Source organism: Malaya genurostris, chromosome 3 (genome assembly GCF_030247185.1).
Source record: "Malaya genurostris strain Urasoe2022 chromosome 3, Malgen_1.1, whole genome shotgun sequence".
Classification (NCBI taxonomy): Eukaryota; Metazoa; Arthropoda; class Insecta; order Diptera; family Culicidae; genus Malaya; species Malaya genurostris.
In genome coordinates this window covers 65,228,995-65,245,057 of record NC_080572.1, presented here as the reverse complement: position 1 = coordinate 65,245,057, position 16,063 = coordinate 65,228,995, and the positions used below count along the sequence as shown (strand labels likewise).

At 40.1% G+C, this 16,063-nt stretch overlaps 1 protein-coding gene across 6 annotated transcripts in view; it reads right to left on the bottom strand.

Moving 5' to 3' along the window:
- The window catches only part of LOC131436594 (SLIT-ROBO Rho GTPase-activating protein 1-like), a 315,841-nt gene that overhangs the window by 7,865 nt on the left and 291,913 nt on the right, over positions 1–16,063 (bottom strand). For all 6 annotated transcript variants that reach the window (XM_058605405.1, XM_058605408.1, XM_058605406.1 and 3 more), the window contains 9 exons: positions 6,411–6,761; positions 5,856–6,344; positions 5,520–5,787; positions 5,236–5,448; positions 5,062–5,167; positions 4,780–5,004; positions 4,524–4,695; positions 4,358–4,437; positions 3,683–4,247 (listed from right to left, as the gene is read on the bottom strand). In XM_058605405.1, coding sequence (XP_058461388.1) covers positions 3,683–4,247; positions 4,358–4,437; positions 4,524–4,695; positions 4,780–5,004; positions 5,062–5,167; positions 5,236–5,448; positions 5,520–5,787; positions 5,856–6,344; positions 6,411–6,761 — 2,469 coding nt within the window. The remainder of the gene's footprint in view (positions 1–3,682; positions 4,248–4,357; positions 4,438–4,523; positions 4,696–4,779; positions 5,005–5,061; positions 5,168–5,235; positions 5,449–5,519; positions 5,788–5,855; positions 6,345–6,410; positions 6,762–16,063) is intronic.

Genomic DNA, 16,063 nt, shown 5'->3' with positions numbered 1-16,063 from the left:
GGCGCATCTACAGCAACTAGCAACGAAAAGAAGACGGAAATCGACAACAATACCATCGATGCGACAATGGATGACGAGACGAACCACGAACGAAGTGCCCCTCAATCCTCGCAGGAGGGAAATGGAAGCTCCTCCCCCTAGAAAAAAGGGTGACAATGAGATCCAACTTAAAAAAAAATGTATTTACAAAATCGGCTCAATCGGCCACGTAAAGCTTGTACGCAAATAGGCCTGAATAAAAATATCTTTTAAATAAAAAGTGTTTTGAAGATTTCTGTTGCATAATAACAGATCGGCTGAAAAGTTCGTATCGTTTCTATGAGAGGGCGCCACTAGAATTAAATCCATACCATTTTCAGTTAGTGACAACCTTCAAAAGATACGTGTATAAATTTGACAGCTGTCTGATTATTACTTTGTGAGATATTGCATTTTGAGTGAAGCTACTTTTGTTATTGTGAAAAAAATGGAAAAAAAGGAATTTCGTGTGTTGATGAAACACTGCTTTTTGATGAAAAAAAGTGCCGCCGATACCAAAAAATGGCTTGATGAGTGTTATCCAGACTCTGCACCGGGCGAAGCAACAATTCGTAAGTGGTTTGCAAAATTTCGTACTGGTCATATGAGCACCGAAGACGATGAACGCAGTGGACGTCCAAATGAGGCTGTTACCGATGAAAACGTGAAAAACATTCACAAAATGATTTTCAATAACCGTAAAGTGAAGTTGATCGAGATAGCTGACACCCTAAAGATATCAAAGGAACGTGTTGGACATATTATTCACGAATATTTGGACATGAGAAAGCTTTGTGCAAAATGGGTGCCGCGTGAGCTCACAATCGATCAAAAACAAGTCGATGAAAACCATGCTGAAATTGAACGAATTGGGCTTCGAATTGCTCCCTCATCCACCGTATTCTCAAGATTTGGCCCCCAGTGACTTTTTCCTGTTCTCAGACCTCAAGAGAATGCTCGCTGGTAAAAAATTTAGAAACAATGAAGAGGTAATCGCTGAAACTGAGGCCTATTTTGAGGCAAAGGACAAATCGTACTACAAAAATGGTATCGAAAAGTTGGAAGATCGCTATAATCGCTGTATCGCCTCTGATGGCAATTATGTTGAATAATACAAACGAATTTTGGCAAAAAAATGTGTGTTTCTATTAAACGATACGAACTTTTCAGCCGAACTGTTAATACTACATTGATATACTACATACATCTTTCAAATAAAAAAAAACATTGATGATTTTACTAGGTAGTTCTGGTTTCGATTATACCCATTGAGAAATGCGACATAGGTGTTTCGTTTGATTTTTGCTCGGAGGTAATTATGTCTTTTACGGAACGAAAATTGAACAATTTTCAATCGCTCTTTTATACTCTTCCTATTAGAAAATTGAAAATTTCATGCAAAGAAATCAACTTTTGAGTTAAGTTCACTCTCATTTAAAAAAGTACGGGTGTGTAATGTCAGAGACATAACTGGATGTCGTGAATACGAATAAAACTGACACGATTTCTTTACACTTTCGAATTCGAATTGATAGTTGATCGATTGTGTGAATTGCGAAACTTTCCCCCTTTCAACTACCAAAATTTTAAACGATTTTTGACGTCGATTATCTCAAATTTCCGTAGATCTACGGATTCGAACATTTTCTACGGATCTACGGATCCGTAGACAAAATCTACGGAAATTGGATTTTTTCTACGGAAATCTACGGAAATTTCAATTTATCAACGGAGAACAACGGAAACTAGTTTTGTCTGACGAGCAAAAATAAACTTTTCACCATGAGAGCTTCCGAGAAAAATGCCAATCTACGGAAATGACACTACTACCATCTGGCATCGCTGAGTTGAACAGCGGGAGCTTAACTACATCAAAACCGTTATCCGAGTCAAAATAGGCTTCCGTTTCTGCAATGACCTCAGCATGCGACGAAAATTTCTTTGACTGGAGAAGCCTTTTCAGCTTTGGAAACAGATAATAGTCACTGGGGGCAAGATCTGGGGAATACGGGGGATGCTGGACCAATCCGTATCGCAAATCATTAAATTTCACCGCTGCTGTTTTATCAGAACACTAGTGGATAGATTGTCATAAATTTGGTGTTGGGCCATTTAGAGGCTTCTTCTCAACAAAAATATACATGGTTCGAAACTATTCACGTATTTTCTGTGAGAGGCCCGGGACTTTTCATTCCATGTAGTATTCGTGATCGAAAACTTATCACTCTCCGGTATGATAAATTTTGATAAGACACCCCAGAGTAAGGTAACACATATTCTCGTCCGAAAAAAACTACAGCTTTGTATCAACAAACTACGCTTGTTTGATAGTAATCACATATTGGGCTAACAAGCGAGAAGCGGTTTGCACTAACCTCTTTGCGGTATATAAAAATATCCATTCACCCTCCTACTCATATGCTAGGTACTTTTAATTAATTAGTATTACAATACCTTTAATTCGATACAATAGCAAGCATCACATAAAACACAAGCACTTAATTCAAGTGGTTAATGAGAAAAAAAAACACATCAAGACATGATAGAGAAGGTCTAGTTAGTACACAGTTTGAGGAAATTAACACAGATGCAACACAAATTAGAACATAATTAGAGCAGTAATGTCTCTCACCTTTTCTGTTGGACGTAATCCAAAGTTTTTGGTCGGCTTCCACCAACAAAAGAACAATCTAAAAATCGACGTCGAATACAAAATAAACAAAGCAAAACGAACAACGAAAACGGAAAAGAGAATTCCGGCTATTTTTTTCGAGACAAATCATGAACGTACCTTCGATTCGATTTCAATTCTCGTACTATCGGTTTAGGGAGGTCAAATTTTGTTTAACCATTTTTGACTATTAGTACAAAGGCTAACATTTATTTCAAATAATATGGGACAGCTCTTAACGGTAAGGATCATTACTGTCATATTTAATATGACGCTCTTCGTTTCATATTCGTTTTTTTCCTTCTCAAACCTATCACTAAGTTCACAAACTGGCTAACTAGTTGTCTAATCGTAATAGAAGAAAAGTTCAAGTGTAGACGTGGATAGTGACCCAGCCCAGTTCTTGAAAGTTTCGAATGACTAAAGAAGAGTGATGTTAGTTTTCTTTGAAGATTTCAACATAAAGCAAAGGCTCCAACACTTACAGAAGGTATACACTTTCCAGTTCAGAAACAGTACAAAGGTTCGAGCCATCTAAAGAGGTGGTAATTGTAAGTAGTACACTAATACACGCACAACAATACAAGCACTGAGCTAAAGGCCACATTCAACTTGCATGCAGTCCTAAGTCGAGCCTAAGAAATTAAAAATTCATCGGTTTAATCAGCTGCCACTCTTAGACTAAACTAGGAGGTAAGATAAAGTTTGTCTGGTCTACGTACAAACAATTGAAAAAAAACAAAACTTCTAAACTAAACAAACCGCAAAATTATGACGGCGACTGTACATTTTTCTTGCTGAAGCAAAATCTCGCGATTCTACATGAAATGTAAATTTCAATGGAAATGAACAAGCGGACAAGCGAAAAAACATTGTCACAAAAATGAGCAACACAGGTTCTGAAAACAATGGACAATAGACATACAGACAGACATTACGAGTAAACAGCATGGATAAAATCAAAAGCGGCATTCAAACAGTGGTCTCCAGTACCTCGAATGTGAAATGGTTCATGTCCTCCAAGAATTCCGCTGAACTTTCAAATGAATGTGGTTCATCGTGATAACTGTACGTCGAACTTTTCAGATCCACCGTATCGTAATGTATGTAGTCCGGATCCTTCAGCTCGACCACTTTGTCCCCGATCAGAGGATGTGCCGTCGGTAGTGGCGGCTGATGAGTCACCTGATTATTAATCGGCGTCGGATGCTGCTGCATTTGTTGTATGGTCTGATACTGTGGATGTCCTGGCGAGGAAGACAACGATGTTTGCAGCAAACCAACTGGGACAGAACTAACGCTACTTCCTCCTCCACCGCCTCCGCCTCCGCCTCCGCCTCCGCCTCCGCCTCCACCTCCACCTCCACCTGGTGTTGCGGTACTGATAGTCGATCCAGTGTAATCACTGCCACAAGTTATGTTAGAGAGTGTGTTCGAATTTTGGGTGCAGATCGAAAGTTGGCTGTTGAGCGAAATGTTTCCACTGGGACGTCGTTTCCGAACCGATTCTTCCGAGCTGGACGATTTCAGGTGTTCACTTTTATCCCGGTCTTCGTCTCTATGAAGTGGAAGGAAAACATTTAATGATTTTAACATAAATTATGAAGCCATTATGCGCTTTTAGTTAACTGTCAGACAGTCAGATAAATACATAGTTTGAAAACTTACTTGATCTTTAGCGAAATGTATTTGTCCGGAACGAGCCCAGTTTTGCCGTTCACGGCTCCACGCCACCAATCATTGGAGACCTAAGTTAACCGAACGAAAAACAAACAAACAAACAAACAAACAAACGTTACAAACGACAATCACCACAAAGCGCATGTTGAAATACCTGGTTGTACAATATTACGTTGTCGCCTTTCCGTAACGACAATTCCCGCTCGGACCGTGCATTAAAGTCAAACTGTACAATTGCCTCGAAGGTGTCGGATTCGTCCTCCGACGGGTACACTTCGGAGTCTGGATCCTCCGATACTTGCTCCGTCGGAGAGTCGCCAACATCGCTATCGTAAATATACAAATCGGAAATTTTATTCATTAACTCTTTCTATTTTATGATGCCGAAAATCTCCAGAAAATCTACTCACATATCCTCAAACGGTTCGGAGGAGATGAACTTTTCGTATTGCATTCCGACGAGATCCTTGGGGAACAGTTCAGCGTGGTACACGATAATGTTCTTGATTAGTTCGTTGACTTGGTTTTGGTATTGCACCTGGTCCTTGTCTTCCGGTGCCGGCATAAGCGTGGGACCAAAACAGATGGCCAAGTTGTAGGCATCCATCATGTTCTCGTCCGAGTATTCCGATAAACTGTAACCAAATTATTTCATTACAAATATTTGCTCAGTATTTTCTGAGTATACTTACTGGTTTAAAAACGCGAACAAATATCTGATCACGACGACAACCGGCTTTGGCAGACTTTGGAAGAATTTTCGAATACCCAACACTATTTCGTGTTTTGATTCAAGTTCTATGGAATTGAAGAAAAAAACAAATACTGCATTACTGGCATCAAGCGCCGACTTCCGAAATACTTACGTGCCAGCGTTACGAAGTGATCGAAATAGATCAGCGGGAAAAGCGGTTCTCGAAGCTCGCGCAAATACAGTTTTAACACTCCGGCCACCGAGTTGATGTCGGACGCATCGGTTGTATCAGCCAGCGGATCGTCGCCCCGCTCGAAGCCCTCCTTAAAGTTACTTATTTCTACTTGAGATCCAGACACACGGAAAATTCCCTGGTGGTGAAGTCCTACGGGACAAGGTAGAAGCAAATTCGCGGTCAACGACATCCGGCATTAAACATTCACACATTCGTCTTACCATACAAATTGATGACCCGAATGCAACTTCGAAGAATGAGTGGAATTTCTTCGCCGGCCACTTCCAGGTACTCCTCCAGTGAGCCACCGAACAGCTTTGGCCGGCCAGATTTATTCATCCGACCGATACGTTTCCGCTTCGGTACATTCGATTTAGTTAGCGTGTCCGTCTTGATGGCCGAATCCTTGGTTAGCGCGTTCCGCAAAAACTCCGCCTTTGAGTCAAGCCGTGCTATTCGTGATGTGGCGAGTATGTATTCTCGAATTTTCTGCAAACAATAAAGGCAACATTTCACGAGTGAAACAAGCAAAAACACGACCAGTTGCTACTACTAACCGTGATGTAAAATTCCTCGATTTCGTTCTTGTCCGACCTTAGCTTGAGCGCAGTATTTTCCGGTTTCGGAAAACTTATCGCACCCTCACCAAACGTTGCACTGCAATCGTAGTCCTTTGTATTCAGTATATCCAGCAGATTGATTTCGGCTGTTTCCAGCGTCTTCCAAATTTCTTCGGATTCCATGCGAAGGTTGTTTACCCTCTGTTCGAGCTGAACCAACCGCGATTCCATTTCCTGGTGGAGAGCCTTCTGTAATTCCGGTTCGATATCATCTTCCTGGCCCTGGAATTCAAGTCGTTTGGGAATCATGAACGCCGCACTGTGCTGCTCGAGGAACTTCTGCTTATCGGCACGGCTGTCCATCGAATTGATAATGTGCGAAAGGGTATCCGTGTTATTGAGGACGGCCCGACAGCGGCCCTGATCTGCCGAGACGTGCATCAGTAGAGCTCGGGAAACAACGGAGTGGAAGCCAAGATCCATACACTGAAGTCAAAATCGAAAAAATGTTAGTAAATCCGTACCGAATCACCCTTGATTGATTGTACTTACGTCAATGAGATCGCTTAGATCTTCGACGAAATATTTGTGAATTGTGGTGTTGGATGCCTCCAAGCAGAGCTGATACTCATTTTTCGCCTTCAGGGCCTTCAGTCTTGCGTCGGTATACTTGTTCTTACGTTTGAGTACCTCCTTCTCGATCAGTCGGTACTTTTTGCTGCGTTCCAGTTTCTCCTTGGGGACGCTCTGCTGGAGTTTCATGCGTTGGTTCTCCGCCGCCCGGAGTTTCTTCTCGGCCTCCTTGGCCTCGGTTTGGTATGTGTGATAGGTTTTCATGTTGGTGTGCAACTCCTGCAGGATGCGCAGAATTTCCACGTGTGTTTCGAAGCCGATTTCGCGACACTGCAAACAAAAAAGAAGCAAGTGAATGTCAGTTCTAAAATCACAAAACAAGAACATAAGACCAGATGGAACTAAGCAAATTCCGGAAGTAAACAGACATCCCGTTACAGACACGTATCGACGAAGGTGAATTTACCAGCAATTGGAAGTGATAGAAACTGAACGAGCTGTCAGTATAATCTGGGAAAACTCTAAACCGCAAAACAAACTTTCCATTGAATTTTGAATAAAAACAAGAAAGTTTATTTGGGCATACCCTCTTCGATTTGTAAACAGTGTTGAGCCAAATTGTCCCGGGTTGGCGGTTCAATGCATAGGGCACATAAGGTCTTACAAACCAGTTGTCGTATGTTCGAGCTCCGACATGGAAGGATTCGTAGTGTCAGTAGAATTGTAGCACCAGCCATGCAATGGTTCTGTACACTCTGAATCGGCTGCGAAATCTGTTAAAAACAGATGGTCAAATTCCACTACAGGAATGTAATACTAAGGCTTTGCTTTGTTGAGCCAAATTTGGACGACGGTTTGAAAGTTTGAGCCCTCATCACCTTATTATTCCGGAACCAGTAGTGCCAGAATCGGGAACTGGAGATCGTTTTAACTGAAGTGAAATAATTTAGTCAACTGCTAACAAGGTCTACAAACTAGAGAAATTATTGACCAATTCTCAAGAAATTGCAGCTCTTCACGTGATCCGGAAATCATAATTTTTATACAAATCACTCTTTAATTCCGGAACCGGAGGTCGTGTCAAGATAAAATTTTGTATGGTATTTTTTTACTTTTTATTTGAATCTAACTTTATTAAAATCAGTTCAGCCATCTCTGAGACAAGTTGGTGCACATAGTTTATTTACTGCAATTCCGGAACCAGATGTCAGATTTTAATAAAATTCAAGACTTTCGTATGGGATAACAAAACCTTACATTTAAATCTATGTCTGTGAAAATCGGTTGAGTCATCTCTGAGCGTATTGAAGGCTTCATGTGTTGAAGGTATGTACGATTTTTTGAAATACAAATCTCCGTCTCTCCTGGGTTGTTTAATAAAATTATGGAGTCTCAATTCGCGGAAAAACCAGTTGTTGTTACGCAGAATTCACAAAATTTGGTGATGTTTTTCCTCGACTAAGTGGTTAACAGTATTTCCGAGTAGGAGAAACCATTACCTAGAAAATGGAATTATTTCAGCAAAAGGTGCTGCTTGGAACTTACTTAGATGAATTCAAGCTTCGCCTAAATAATACCTTAGCCGCTCTGTTTATAGAATTCGCCATTGATCTTCATTATTCAGATGATATGGCGGATGATATGATCATTGATCCTTTGGAAGACTGGTTCGGTTCGGTTGGTTGTATCAAATGTTTCACACAGAATTTGAGTGGAACTTCTTGTCTTGAACGGACTGCACTGTTATTGTTGTAAATAATTATCAATTTTTCAATGGGAACGGCACAAAAAGCCGATCGCCTAAACTTATCCTCTCATCAATATCTGCAAGGCAATAACATTTCTTGGCCGTAGGAATGCACATAAAGCAAAAGAAATCAATACTGACAAAGCTAACTTCACAAAAAGGTGTTCTTTAAATACTGCGCCATTATATGCTTGTCAATCACTTGGGCGGTACTACAGAGAGCAAGAAATTTCTCGATCGCAGTACTAGACATGGAGTGAATAACGTTAGTACCGACGCTAGTAGCAGTTTGGTTTTCCTGCAAAAACTGTCCATAACGTTCTTAAATTTTTCGATACACGTTTGATAACAGCCATGAAGGCTGGGAGCTGAACAAAAACGGATCTCAGGAACCACCAGAAGCACGCAAAGGTGAAGCAAATATTGCAGAAGAGACCTGATCTTTCGGTAAGTGCTAGAAAAATGAAAATGTCTCCTACTTTCACGTATATTTCCTCCAAGCAACGGCCAGGTCTGAAGTCGTTTAGGGTGAAACCGAACCGTAATGGTAAACAGAATGTAATGGCAAAAAACCCGGGCTCGCAAGTTGTATCGCGACGATGTTTTTCGGTGTGATAATGGTAAATACAACGTTTGTGCTAGAAGGTTTGCTGCAGCTTCCCGGATTGTCTTTTTATCCTGCAATGCAACGGAACGGCGTAGAGAAACATTTCAGGATGAAAAAAATAACCAAGTTTCCCAAGAAATAGTTGGTTAGGTATGCAATATGCAGCTGTATTCGAGCAAGCCAAAGTTTCATCACTACCGGAACGGTAAACAACGAAATATACCGTGAAGAATGCATGAAGAAGCGATTGTTACCATTAATACGCAGCCACGGCACTCCCCCTCGCAATTCTGGCCTGATTTGACATCTCGTCACTACGCCAACGGTGTTGTGGAATGGTATAAAACCAATGAAGTCCATGTTGTGCCGTGGTGAGGTGAATCCACCTAACTGCTCGTACTTGCGACCTATCGAGCGGAATTGGGCTCTTGTGAATCGGGAACTCTCTCAATTTAAGCAACAAGTTACAACCGAAGGAAAATTTAGAAAATCTTGGCCAAAAGCAGCTAAATCGGCCCCAGACAAGTCTGCACAAATCCTAATGGCTGGAGTAAATTTGTAAAGAACCCCTATGTCACATGTCACGAATTAAAAATGCTAAAATTTTCATCTCAATACATACTCAATATGTCTGACATACTAAACAAATATGAGGAAAAAATCGATTTATTATTTATTGCTGTCATCAGGCATGGTAAAGCACGGTACTCACCTTCACTCGTGAGCACACCGCCAGGAGTATTGAGTGATACGCTTCGTGCCCGTGTTGAAAAATAAACACCAGTAAAAGCAGTAGAAAAGGCCCCCTTAGCGGTGGTCGTATAATTACCAAACAACGGTGCTTGGATTTTCGGGCAGCAACTGAAGTCGAGTGTTCCTGACTTCGGCAAACACCGAAGCCGAGTGTTTCCGATTTTGCCTTATACGTTGCTTGTACTATAAGCGCCTGTAGCGCCACGTTGCTTGTACTATAAGCGCCTGTAGCGCCACGGTATGACGTGTTTAACGAAACTGAAAACACGCGGTTTCGGTGTATGCCGAAGCTAGAAACATCAGTGCCGAAAATAAAACAACGCCACGAGCACCGTGGCTTCGGATATTGCATTTCGTGTTTCTCTTTGTGCACTCAATACACGCGGTGGCGGTGGTTATATGAAGCAGGCAGTGCAGTGCAGTGTTTAGACATGCCTGGCTGTCATTAGATTAAAAAATATCTCTAAAACTACAGAACCATCGAAATTATTTTAATAATATTAATTAGATAATTTAACAAAAGTATTTGATGGGAATTGATGAAACATTTAAATCATTTGTTTTTTTTTGTTTTTTTTTTGTTTAATTTTATTTCTCTATCTAAGGAATAATATTTCCTTAGTGTAGCATACAGGGCTGAGAAAATAAAGTACAAAACCTCATCAAATCGAGATCACTGAGATCTTTCCCAATAAAGATCACTTCTGATTAGTGATCAGTGATCTTTAAATCACATCGATCAAAATCGGTACGGATCTTCCGTCACACGAAATCGGTAGTGATTTTGAGCTAAAATGATTCTTGATTCATGAAAGTTCAATCATTGGATCACAGCAATCCTGAAGGAATTTATAACTAAGGATTGCGCGTTTCAATGAGACTTTTCCAAAATCATGGAACATTGTCAATTTTGTATCTTTGGCAAATGCTCTTTTAATACTCCTTATCAACAGAGTTGGGGAAAATACCGGTTTCGTTACGTTATGAATACTAGATTAAGAGAAATAAATGCTAGATGAAAATTTCATGAAAATAATAAGTTTGGATCGTATTCACATTGATATTGTTAATTGGCAGCATTCTCTACGCAATAGCAATGCTCCATACAAAATTAGTTAAGAAAAATATTTCACACCACATAATAGAGCGACAAAAGACTTTGTTTAACTTCCAGCTGGTTGATGCTGATGATGATGTTTATGATGATGCATTATTTTAATTAATCTCAATAAAACGCTTTTTGACATGACATTGACATTGACATTTATGGGAGTAACATAAGCACAGGGTTTGAGCACACAGCAGGCGCTGCGTTTGAATTGCCCTAGCAAAACTTGAACACCTCCCGGGTAGATGTGAATACTAAACGAAAATCAAAATAATAGCAAATAGTACCATCATAACAGATCGGCTGAAAAGTTCGTATCGTTTCTATGAGAGGGCGCCACTAGAATTAAATCCATACCATTTTCAGTTAGTACCAACCTTCAAAAGATACGTGTATAAATTTGACAGCTGTCTGATTATTAGTTTGTGAGATATTGCAATTTGAGTGAAGCTACTTTTGTTATTGTGAAAAAAATGGAAAAAAAGGAATTTCGTGTGTTGATGAAACACTACTTTTTGATGAAAAAAAGTGCCGCCGATACCAAAAAATGGCTTGATGAGTGTTATCCAGACTCTGCACCGGGCGAAGCAACAATTCGTAAGTGGTTTGCAAAATTTCGTACTGGTCATATGAGCACCGAAGACGATGAACGCAGTGGACGTCCAAAAGAGGCTGTTACCGATGAAAACGTGAAAAAAATCCACAAAATGATTTTCAATGACCGTAAAGTGAAATTGATCGAGATAGCTGACACCCTAAAGATATCAAAGGAACGTGTTGGACATATTATTCACGAGTATTTGGATATGAGAAAGCTTTGTGCAAAGTGGGTGCCGCGTGAGCTCACAATCGATCAAAAACAACAACGAATTGATGATTCTGAGCAGTGTTTGGAGCTGTTATATCGAAATAAAACCGATTTTTTTCGTCGATATATAACAATGGACGAAACATGGCTCCATCACTTCACTCCGGAGTCCAATCGCCAGTCAGCTGAATGGACTGCACGCCTATTTTGGCCTATTTTGAGGCAAAGGACAAATCGTACTACAAAAATGGTATCGAAAAGTTGGAAGATCGCTATAATCGCTGTATCGCCTCTGATGGCAATTATGTTGAATAATAAAAACGAATTTTGGCAAAAAAATGTGTGTTTCTATTAAACGATACGAACTTTTCAGCCGAACTGTTATCTTGTCTTGATGTTCCTGTGCTGTCATAGCAATACTTCATATTTTCTTGATATTTAATCGAAGGAATCTTCTTGATAGATTAGAAAAAATCTCTTTAGCATCAAGATTTGTTATTATATCTTATTTCGTTATTGATGAGGCAAATGCAATTTCATTTGGTTTGTATGTATGGGTTGGTAAAGGATGGGTAACGCGCAACACAGACCCCATTGAGGTCATCAACCTCTTCCCAGTAACTCCTATCCCTACCTCCCCGCGGAACCGGCTGGGGTACGAGCAACCTTAGGGAAGATCGGGTAACCAACCCCGGTGGGAACTTTGGTCGTAAACTGACTGGGGATGGGGGGGGGGGGGGGGGGTCTTTGCTTCTGCAAGCCTGAACGTCTGTTTTTCAGGTTAGGAGCGGCTCACAACAGCGTCTGTTTCCCATGTTAGGGGCGGTTGATCGACATCCGAGCCGAGTGCCAGTGAAGGACTCTAGGCTTAACTGTGCACTATGGTCCTCCGAAAATTTAAGGGGTTGGCGTCCCTGCGAGCCAGCCGTAAAAAACTTTTGCAACGGAAAATCAGCAAGAGAGTAATATGAATCGAGATCAATGGCAACGACCCCTGCGACGAAAAAGGACTTGCGATTGGAAGCTCGTTACGTGGAACTGCCGATCTCTCAACTTCATCGGGAGCACCCGCATACTCGCCGATCTACTGAAGAACCGCGGGTTCGGCATCGTAGCGCTGCAGGAGGTGTGTTGGACAGGATCTATGGTGCGAACGTTTAGAGGTGATCATACCATCTACCAGAGCTGCGGCAATACACGCGAGCTGGGAACAGCTTTCATCGTGATGGGTGATATGCAGAGGCGCGTAATCGGTTGGTGACCGATCGACGAAAGAATGTGCAGGTTGAGGATCAAGGGCCCTCACTCCGGAAGCACTGATGCATCACCTGTTCATCGACTACAAGGTGGCATACGATAGTATCGATCGCTATGGAGAGCTATGGAAAATTATGGACGAGAACAGCTTTCCTGGGAAGTTGACTAGAATGATCAAAGCGACGATGGACGGTGTGCAAAACTGCGTAAGGATCTAGGGTGAACAATCCAGTTCATTCGGATCTCGCCGAGGACTGCGACAAGGTGACGGACTCTAATGTCTACTATTCAACATCGCCTTGGAAGGAGTAATGCGACGATCCGGGCTTAACAGCCGGGGTACGATTTTCACGAAATCCAGCCAATTTGTGTGCTTTGCGGATGACATCGCGAGAAACTTTGGAACGGTGCGGGCATTATCGCGTCGAAAACAAAGTACATGCTAGTAGGCGGAACCGAGCACGACAGGGTTCGTTTAGGAAGTAATGTCACGATAGACGGGGATACCTTCGAGGTAGTGGAAGAATTCGTTTACCTTGGATCCTTACTAACGGCTAACAACAATGTGAGTCGTGAAATACGAAGACGCATCATCAGTGGAACTCGTGCCTACTACGGGCTCCAAAAGAATCTGCGGTCAAAAAATATTCACCCCCACACGAAATGTACCATGTACAAAACGCTTATAAGACCGGTGATCCTCTACGGGCACGAAGCGTGGATCATGCTCGAGGAGGACCTGCAAGCGCTTGGTGTTTTCGAGCGACGCGTGCTAAGGACGATCTTCGGCGGTGTGCAGGAGAAAGGCGTGTGGCGGCGAAGAATGAACCACGAACTCGCTGCACTCTACGGTGAACCCAGCATCCAGAAGGTGGCCAAAGCCGGAAGAATGCGGTGGGCAGGGCATGTTGCAAGAGTGCCGGACAACAACCCTGCTAAACTGGTGTTGTATGTATGTATGTATGTATGTATGTATATGTGAAGCCACCATCAGTTCAAGGCATTACCAATGTATGCGGGTAGACTTACAGTAGATCCGAATTTAATTATCAGATAGCTTTCATATTATTACTGTTAAGAAGGCCAAATGGGTTATTTGGACCCGGCGCCTTCCAGCAATAACATCCAGCCATATAATAAAGATTTTCGCTGTACCAGCTTAAACCCGCCTGATGGTTTGTTTGTTAGAAGGGCGCGTCTTACTCATTTCAGACCTTCAGGGAGAAACACGAAGTTTCTCCCATGTGACTCAGGTTGGCAATCCACTCCATCATCCAGTCATTCACTTGTAAGATACCCTGATGCACTCCCTGCCCCTCACCATTGTAATAAAATAATATAATATTTGTGACGAAGTACAATATAGTAAAATAATAAGACATAATATAATATCATTTAATATAATACAATACAACAAATCGTCATACAATATAACATAATAAAATATAACATAGAGCCATATAATATCACATAATATAACATATATACAACAATATATTATCCTATAGAAGGGTTCCGTCATCATCCATCATCTCCGTTCCGCTAGCCACTCATGTTCGAAAACTGACAATTATAGTAAAATCTGCTATCTCTTATCGATATGTTGACTATAGTGTTTGTCCGAAGAAAAGATGCCTACATTCCGTATCTCCTCGAAGTAATGACAGCAACATTATTATATAAGTAAAATCAAATAATATAACTCATTATAATATAATATAATATAATACAATATTATATAATATAATACATTACATATAGTATAACATAATACAATATAATACAATATAATATAATATAACATAATATAATATAACATAGTATAATATAATATAATATAATACAATATACCATACTATAGAAGGGTTTCCGTTATCATCCTTCATCTCCCTCCGCTAGTCAACTCATGCGCTAAAACTGACAATTATAGTGACATAAGCTATCTCTTATCAATATGTTGACTATAGTGGTTGGACGAACAAAGATGCCTACATTCCGTACCTCCGCGATGATATAACAGCAGCAGTATTATATAATTAAAATCAAATAATATAACTCATTATAATATCATACAATATAATACAATATTATATACTATAATACAATACATATAGTATAATATAATACAACATAACATAATATAATACAATACATATAGTATAACATATAATACAATATAATATAATATAATACAATATACTATACTATAGCAGGGTACAACCCTGCTAAACTGGTGTTTGCCACAAATCCGTTTGGAACAAAAAGGTGAGGAGCGCAGCGGGCAAGATTGCTGGACCAGGTAGAACGTGATCTGGAGAGTATTGGGCATGATCGAGGATGGAGAGAGGCAGCCACAAACCGAGTATTGTGACGTACTATTGTTGATTATGTGTTATCTTAAATGTGATGTAGTGCAAATAAATGTATGTATGTACCGATTTCATTAAGTACAATTGATCTAGTGGTTCCATTTTCAAATGGAATACGATTGAATATACTGAATCAGAAAAAGATGACAGAAATTCTTATGATATACTATTCTCAAAGCTAGAAAATCAAATAACTGAAAAATTCGTCTTCTATAAATATTTTGCTCTTGCTTTGAAGTTACAATGGTAGAATTTTATATTTGTTGCTATTTTCTCATGAGGACTTTGAAATGATTTTTGATATTTTAACTCTTATTTCAAACTAAATAATGTTATTTTCTACCATTGAGATGTTTGATTTTAATAAATGGTTTACAAATCATTTCTATCTGGGCTGTTACTTCTTTGTATGATATTCAAGCTAAACTTTATTTCATTATTTATTTATTTGTTCGTCAAACAAATGTATACTACAGACAAAAAAAAAGTTACAATGGTTTCTTATATGCTATACATTATTTCTACGATTTGGTTTCAATTTTTCTTTTGTTTGTTTCCTGGACATAGTTAGATCGATTTTTGACAGTTTTCGTTATAAAAGCGCATCATTTGATTAACAGGATTATTTTTGGCACAATTTGTTTAATTTTATGTTTTTTTCATGAATATTTGACGACTTCTGAGATGGCGACTAGGAGCATAAAATTTTAGTTGTGAAAGCAATGATTCAGATTGTACTCGTTGAGAAATAATGTCGTTAATAAAATAAAGCATTGTAGTTTTGCGGCGTTCTTCGAGTGTTTGTAAGTTTATGAGCATACAACGCGCTTTATATGATGGAAGAGGAAATGTAGTCCAGTTTAGTCTACGAAGCGAATACAGTAGAAATTGTTTTTGGACAGATTCGATGCGTTCTACGTGTACGGAGGTACATGGGTTCCATACTATGCTACAGTATTCCAAAATTGGCCTGACGTAAGTTG